General features: G+C 39.4%; 1 protein-coding gene across 1 annotated transcript; it reads right to left on the bottom strand.

The window, feature by feature from the left end:
* Nucleotides 1-263: 263 nt before the first annotated feature.
* LOC108673836 lies at nucleotides 264-8,156 on the bottom strand. Its single transcript, XM_018161714.2, has 4 exons — nucleotides 8,061-8,156; nucleotides 4,609-4,757; nucleotides 1,046-1,193; nucleotides 264-345 (listed from the first exon to the last, which is right to left on the bottom strand). Exons 1-4 carry the CDS (start codon nucleotides 8,120-8,122, stop codon nucleotides 264-266), a joined length of 441 nt encoding a protein of 146 aa, XP_018017203.1. The 5' UTR covers nucleotides 8,123-8,156.
* Nucleotides 8,157-8,170: the final 14 nt, after the last annotated feature.

Below are 8,170 nucleotides of genomic sequence, written 5' to 3'. Positions count from 1 at the left end.
TATAAATTCAATATAATATTATATTACTATTCATCATACTCATGTATAATACGTTTAGGAATGATATTGCTACAAAACTATTCCGAGTAAAATTTGCCTAAACATCTTATTAGCGATCTGTCAAACGCTTCATCGTAATCGAAGCTCTTTAATTCAGGATAAATGAGAAACAGATAAACTTCAGCAGTCATTTTTGGACATCAAAAAGTTACATCAATTGCATCGTAAAAATGAAAACAGCTGACGATTTTTCACACAATTTTTTATTGAATGTGCAGCAGCGTCAGCAGCCGCCGCTCCTCCTCTTCGCTCAGCTCCGGGTAATGCAAGGCGATGTCGGAGTACCTGCACTCACGGAAATAAGTTAGACTTTGTCCAAATAATAACACATTTTTTCCTTCGTGTAGGTCATCTCGACCCAGTTTGTCCCGGTAAAAAGGTGTATCAACGCTACGTCTTAGCTGTTGGTGCTGTTGGTAGAAAATACGTGTCACTAGATCGGGACAATATGGCCCATTCATTTTGCTCAGTGTGATATACCATATGACAGTAATAAACATTAGGCGGCAGGTACGAGCAATGTTAGAGAGGCACATGCAAACCACACCAACGATAAGTTTTGCTGACAATGTGACGACACACAAAACTTTAGGACTGGTGTTCTCTAGATATCTAATTTACAAAAAAAATAAACTGTCGAAAAAAATTGTCGAAGGGTGAAATTATTCATCACTTCAATTAGTAAGTAAGAAAAAATTCACAGAACGCCATCTTGAGTTGCCTTGTACTCATTTGTTCATCTGGAATCATTAGTTAATTTATTAGAATAATGAATTCTTTTGATAAATCAAGACAAATCATGTTGAGCGCAGACGCATGATACAGAAAGTTTTTCAAGGCAGTTACGAGTAGTTGAATTAATGTAATTGGTTTTATAATTAAAATAATATTAAATAATAGTAAAAGTAAATAAATATTTAGTTATAATACTAAATTTCATGGCAGTCAGTTCAAAACTACACCTTGATAATTACATCCGACTAACCACTTGCTGGAGGGAGCGTAAGCGAGCACCGTCTGGGCCACGGCCTCCGCGCTCCCAGCCGCAACCCCCAGCACCGTCAGATGGGGAGAAGGAAGATCTGGGAGCGGCACAGCTACCATTGTGGTGCTCATCAAGGGCACGTAAATTCCTATGGGGGAATACACTGATGTTAGGCATGGTCTGGCGACAAGGCTGTTACTTGCCCGCTACGCCCGCTAAATGCTCGTCTGTCAGTAGGAAATTGTGTCATGATTAGGAATAAATTACCCATTCACTTTTTGAGTGTCTATCTTGTAATTATTAGCGTTATATTAAAAGTGCAGTGCCTTTTTGTCCATCAACAATGAAGAGCTGTTATACAAGAGTTCGTGTGGCACTTATATAGCAATAGTCGGCTCAAACCTTTTTGTGCAGTGTCCCTACCCCTAAATCATATATTTGACTGCCATTATCATCGTGATGACAGGGCCCGTTTACCAATTGAGCCCAAGCATCCTTACCAGAAAACTATTGACGTATAGCAAGTTATTTTGTATACTGACTCCTCGGACACTTCACAAACCCATTCCGCTCGCTTGCTTGCTGGACATCGAGTTTTTTATGAATATTTAGAGTTCTTTTACTTGAAGTTGATTCGCGTCTACAGGCGACGAAAATGAGGTGCATTCAAGTTAAAACGCCTCCGATGTTTTTTTCTTGATTGGTATTAGATAGACACATCCCATTTATTTTAAAATGAGCGGGCACACTTTGCAAATGCGTACTACAGACTGCAGCTTTCTACAGCAAGGAGAACCTCTAGCGGAAGCGACAAGCGTTTGGGTTATTTTCGATACCTCAAAATAGTGATGTTTTTGTTATACGACCAGCGTGTAATCATTCGTTTTCTGCATTTGTTAGGTGAGACATCAATTTAATTTCATCGCCAGTTGATTGAGACATGCGGTGATGGTGTCATAGATGCGCGTACGCGGGTGCGGCGATTCAAAAGAAGGTAGCGCGTGTCCTCTTCCACCAATACAACTCACCAGCACGTGGGGGATAACGTGAAGGAACAGTTTCTACGTGCAACCAGCTTTGAAGTGGTTCCCAATGCTCCGTACTCAAGAGACCTGAGTAATAGCGACTTTTCGCTGTTACATCTGTATCGCTGTTTTACTGGACATCTATAAAGTATACGCGGCAAACAATGTAATCTATACAAGTATTTTCCAACTAGGTGAATGAAGAACAAGATGAATCAGAATTACTTGAAAAATTTGAATTCCCATTATATTTTGCTTAGATAACGAATATTAATTCCCTGACAAGGAAAGAGAACAAGTTCCTGTCTCTACCTCGGATGTAAACAACTTTTGGAAGGGATTCTCTCAGTTGTTGTTTCATTACAACTGAAAGAAATTCTCCTTTCGCAAATTACTTGACTATCAATTGTAGCTAATTCTTTCGGGAACTTACGCGGGAAATTTGCTCTCTTGTTACGGGAACTTACTTCCTCATGAACCAGAATTTGTTTTCAGGAGGCACGGTGCAGCGGGATAACTACGCTCCATACACAGTTACTGAGTCTTAGCAAGCGGGCCCTAACTTACGAGGATGAATCAAAACTGGTTCAGCAAATTTTCAAAGGTCATAAGGTTTACTTAAATTTCATGGAAAACCGGCATCCACGACACAAGACTATCACTAAATGCACGAATACAAACATTATATGGACATAAATTACAGATATTTACAGTCATTACAAGTGCGGCAGGTCAGGCAAAGGTAGGCTGCTTACTAGCAATCCGCTGCTTCCCGCGAGAACTACCTACGCATACTTTTTCTCTTCAGTCTTAGTTAGAGAGGTGCGGCGGCTGAAGAAAACTTATAGCGCGGCCTAGGCTGGCCCGCTACAACGGGACGAGATTTGGCGCTCTTAATTAAATAAGTGGTTATATAATCGTATGATTCGTTGTAAAAGCAGCCTAAGCAATGTTTTATAAATGAACTCATAAAATTTAATTTCAAAGCAGCCGATGATATACTTAGAGGGGTGAATAAGTACTTATATTATCAGTCTGCTTGTATCGCAATTGAGTTCACAAGGAATTTAAAAGCAAAGAAAACGCCAAGAAAATTCACCATATCGATATTGAAAACGTTTCGGAGTTCAGCCCCATCATCAGTTCGACTAAACTAAAAATGAATAAAATTATTTTATAAGTCAAAATTCAAAGACAGACATAAAACCTGAACAAGACCTAACATTATATCGAAATAAACAAGACTAGATTGAAACAACTTAGTCCTAGGGGTACGACAAGAATATAATAGCCTAGCGATTCACTATTTTCAGATTATATGAACTAAACGCATTATTGAGACACGGTTTTCGTTTGAAGATATGTAGAGACTCTAAAATTCTCAAATCCGAGTAGCCAGAAGTGGAACCGAGTATCCTGAAATCACTCTCAGATACAGCCACGTCGCACTGTTCAGCATGGAGGCGCACGGAAGAATGAGGAGACTTGGCGAGGGGCAAGTTAGAACGATAGCGCCTGCCACGGTGTTCAGAAACCCGGATGTAGAAGTTACGCGACGTCATTCTAACGTACGCAGATGCATAGCGTGCACAACTGAACTCATAGACCAGGTTTGATCGCATCCGAGCAGGAATAACATCCTTATACCTGAAGAAAGAACCAATTTTGAAATTATTTACCAGCATAACATGCAAATTTAAATTCGGGAAATATTTCAAACACAACATTTTTAGTTCTCTGGACATAGTTTCAGATGCACTACCAAAATAGGGCAATGTGCAATAAATAATTTTCTTACTATCGCATTCAGTCACATAAAAAAATTATTTATTGCACATTGCCCCATTTTGCTAGTGCTTCTGTAACTATGTCTAGAGAACTAAAGATGTTGTGTTTGAAATATTTATTCCTGCTCGGATGCGATCAAACCTGGTCTATGAGTTCAGTTGTGCACGCTATGCATCTGCGTACGTTGGAATGACGTCGCGTAACTTCTACATCCGGGTTTCTGAACACCGTGGCAGGCGCTATTGTTCTAACTTGCCTCTCGCCAAGCCTCCTCATTCTTCCGTGCGCCTCCATGCTGAACAGTGCGACGTGGCTGTATCTGAGAGTGATTTCAGGATACTCGGTTCCACTTCTGGCTACTCGGATTTGAGAATTTTGGAGTCTCTACATATCTTCAAACGAAAACCGTATCACAATAATGCGTTTAGTTCATATAATCTGGAAATAGTGAATCGCTAGGCTTTTATATACATGTCGTTGTTCCAATCTAGTCCTGTATATTTCGATATAATGTTAGGTCATGTTCAGGTTTTATGACTGTCTTTGAATTTTGACTTATAAAATGATTTTATTCATTTTTAGTTTAGTCGAACTGATGATGGAGCTGGACTCCGAAACGTTTTCAAAATCGATATGGTGAATTTTCTTGGCGTTTTCTTTGCTTTTAAATTCTTTTAGAAGGGTAAATATGTAGGATTATTGTAATCGAAATGATAGGAATATCGCAAACGTCCAGCAGCAAACACTTACGCAGGTATCGACATTTGCGTGGCAGAGGTCTGAGGTCAAGCGGAGCCTCAACGTGGATGTGCAGATATTCTGCAGCAGAGGCTATTTGTGCCAGAGTTGTGATGCCAGAAAATGTTCTGATGCAACCTTTGAAGCCCTTGATCCTTGGCCTGTAGGATAATAGTTTAGAGTTACATTTATATCCTAAACTAGATAAATTCGAAACTCAACGTCTAACCTTACGTCGGTGAGGCTCGGAGATGAGCGGAGCGCGGAGCAAGATTTCTCAGAGAATACTTTGGTAACGAGTTTGTTCTAATTTTCTTCGGATAGTTAGACGCACAGAGTAACTGATTTGAAACGAAATTTTCAATTCTTTAAACATGAATAAACGAGAATCCATGGTTATTTATTTATAATTTCTATCAATTTTCGTTATTTACACACAATCGTTTCGATTTATCATAAAAATTTTGCAGCAGTCGTCAGTTCTTCTGGTAATCGCACACATTTTTTCCCACCCCAGGACAGGACCTCTGCGCGCCCCAAATAAAAATTAAGGGTGGAGCACCGATGATTATAGGTGGCGATAGTAGATTATAGGTGGCGTAACGGTGGGTGGCCAGATCTGCCGAAAATCGACAATAAAACACCTATAAATCGAAAGAGTGGCGAGTATAGGTGGGAGTAATCGATGAATCATCGATATTTATAGGGTCTGAAATATATATCACTCATTGCAGACAAATCTCTTGTGAGCCACCGATAACCGTTTGCCCAAACTGCACAGTGCACGAAGATATTTGCCACTGTAATTTATCCAACGTAGAGAGGTGTTTTTGGGTTGCAGGTCATTCGAGATTAAGACGAAACCATGACTTGTGCTTGGCGTACAGACGTTCGTTCGGCGTTCTGAGACGAAACGTTCTGTGTGCTTAGCATTTAAGATTAAGTTCTGTTAAGAAAATTTAGCGCAAATTTAGCATGAATTCAGTAGGTACGAGTAAAACTGACAGATAGGAGCAAGGTGTTCACAAATTTTCCAAACCAAAGTGAAGCCACTGGGCATGTATCAGATTGATCCTGATATAAATTGTCCGCAGAACAATAGAAAATTTTTGTCGCAAAAAAAAGTTTCTCAAAAGATGATAGCGAATCCAATTTTTTATGTTCACATGAGATATTGAGTAAATTTATTACGAATTATGCTTATACGCCAACTGGCTGTGTTGGAAATATTGCGATCAATTCAGACTAATTATTGTATCATTAAGTATAAATTGTATGGATCGATTAAGTGTGTTATATAATATTGACAATCAAATCGCCCCATTTATCTAAACTCTATAGCCACGTCGACGTAGTCTGTAGAGGTAAGGCATCTCTAAAACACAGCGGCTCGGCGGCTCCCAAGCACAGCGGCTATATAGGCGGCTCCCAAGCACAGCGAGCAGTCGAGGAAGCAGATGTTCACAGGAGTTGGGTAATGGGTTTACGGGAGTCGGCGTTGAGCTTCCTATTAATCTTACTAATCTTTACTATGACCTGCTTCCTACTAATCTTTACCATGTCCTGCTTGAAATACGTGCTTTCCGGGTTATTTACGAATAAATACAAATTTATTTACTTTCCGGGATACGAATAAAAATTCGTCTTTCAAATCGCTTACTTCGATAGTGGAATTTAATTATTTAGGCAAATTTGCTTATACAGTCCGATAATTATTTCGATTTTAAGTCTAAATTTATACTAGATTGGTCCTGGTATCTTTTGGACGCAAAAGATTGAAGATTATGCAAGAGAAAAATAGTGACACGAAGTGGAGCGGTAATTCACGCCTGAAATTTCAAAATAATCGAGTGATATCAATTCTTATATCACGCAAGAATGTTCTTGATAAAATATTTCGAATAGAACCGCTGTCAAAATTGGTGTAATGTTCACACTATGAAACTTCGATGCTTATCAAGCATTTTCCCGTAGCCTTTACTCTGAGCTGAACCATCGTTCGTTACGAATAAACGGAGGTTGTTTCAGTGGCTGTTTATTTGAATGTAGCAGCATGTTCAAATAAAATTGTTGATGGAACCATCTAATCTTCACGGTGGTAGCACTAACTTCTTGTCATTCGATGAAATTAATACTTGCAATACTTCAGTCAAATATTTTAAAATTACTCTAGTGCCTAGTCCTCTCCTATAGCTCAACGGTAGAGGCTCTGCTTCGCGTGGGGGAGACCGGAGTTCGAATCCTGCAGGCAGGGAGTTTCATCAGCTCGATTTCTCACGAGGTATGTGTATGGTATTCTGAAAATTTGTTCCCGCTACATGTCTGATATTGTTACTTGTACTATCGTGGTACATCTATGTACGCTGCCCTTACAATGCTGATTGTGTGGAACTATGTCAGTAAATACATAAGCATCGGATTAGAAACTAAGTTAAAAAATTTTTAAGATTTCATTCTAAAAAGTGGCCATCGGTGGCTCGTCAATGTGCCACTGGTGCCAATGGGTAGTTATTTGCGGAAGAACAGCTTATCAGGTAGGGGGGCCATAGACAGGTTATAGGTGTGGTAAAGGTGGTGCACGCCACCCTTAATTCACTGTATAAATCATAGCTGCTCCATCTGTGGCGTCCGCCTATAGTCATCTTAAACACATAGGTGCTCCACTCTTAATTTTTATTTGGGCGCCGGCCCTAGCAGACTTCCATTCACTCTGTAAAGACGCTTTCAGTGATTCATGGCTAAGTCGGTTCCGCTCAATTGTTTCATGAACGATGCATTTTTACATTTATCCACGCAAATTTTATTTCGCAATCGTCCACCAGGAATTCATGGAGAACGAGTTGAATTCCAGCAGCAAACCGACTCGTAAATTCCAGGGCACAGAGTAATCATTTATCTCACCTGCCATATGTACAGTGTACATTAAGTTGATTACTTCATTCACAAAAAACACTCTCAGGTGCGATGGAATTTCCCGGTTACCTCAGGTCTGGGAGATCACATTCTATTTGTGCAATCGACCGCTTAAGGATCAATGAATTAGACATTAAAATTAAATCAATACTTACCCGTATAAATCAATTACTTACTCGCGAGCAAAAATCAATAATCAAGTTTAATATTTCAAAATTTACAGTCCAATTCTGTTCTACAGTCCAATTCTGTTTAATTACAATATTCTGGGAGAATCTTTAAAAATTGTTTGATAGTAAAATCTTTTGGTTTTGCAAATTCAGCACAAGAATAAATCAGGATAAAAACGATTCCAAAGAGTGCATAATAACTTCACCGCAATGGACAATTATATTATCATTACATGTTGTTCAGACTTGAGAAGTGTAACCGTGCCTTAAATATAATTTAGTTCTATGTCTAATTCCAGATAACTGAAAGCGAAATGATAATGAACTGAAATGTTGCCCTCTGTGTAACAACGGGCATAAATAAGAACGGCTTTACGATACCTGGGGTCGAGCAGAGACTCAAGAACATCATCGCAAGGTTGGAATCCAGTTTCCCAGTCCATCAGATTGAGGCGCAAGTCTCCTCTGTGGAGTTGGACAATCTTATGCCA

The sequence above is a fragment of the Hyalella azteca genome, unplaced genomic scaffold (genome assembly GCF_000764305.2).
Source record: "Hyalella azteca isolate HAZT.00-mixed unplaced genomic scaffold, Hazt_2.0.2 contig11881, whole genome shotgun sequence".
Classification (NCBI taxonomy): Eukaryota; Metazoa; Arthropoda; class Malacostraca; order Amphipoda; family Hyalellidae; genus Hyalella; species Hyalella azteca.
Note: the sequence above shows the minus strand (reverse complement) of the source record. Positions and strands in the feature narration are given on the sequence as shown.

Bases quoted from the DNA above. Each gene is read 5' to 3' on its own strand.
- LOC108673836 (XM_018161714.2), bottom strand. From the start codon at position 8,122: ATGGACTGGGAAACTGGATTCCAACCTTGCGATGATGTTCTTGAGTCT. The intron at 4,758-8,060 runs GTATCGTAAAGC...ATTATCCTACAG, and splicing joins GAGTCTCTGCTCGACCCCAG to GCCAAGGATCAAGGGCTTCA. The intron at 1,194-4,608 runs GTAAGTGTTTGC...ATTCCCCCATAG, and splicing joins ACGCAAATGTCGATACCTGC to GAATTTACGTGCCCTTGATG.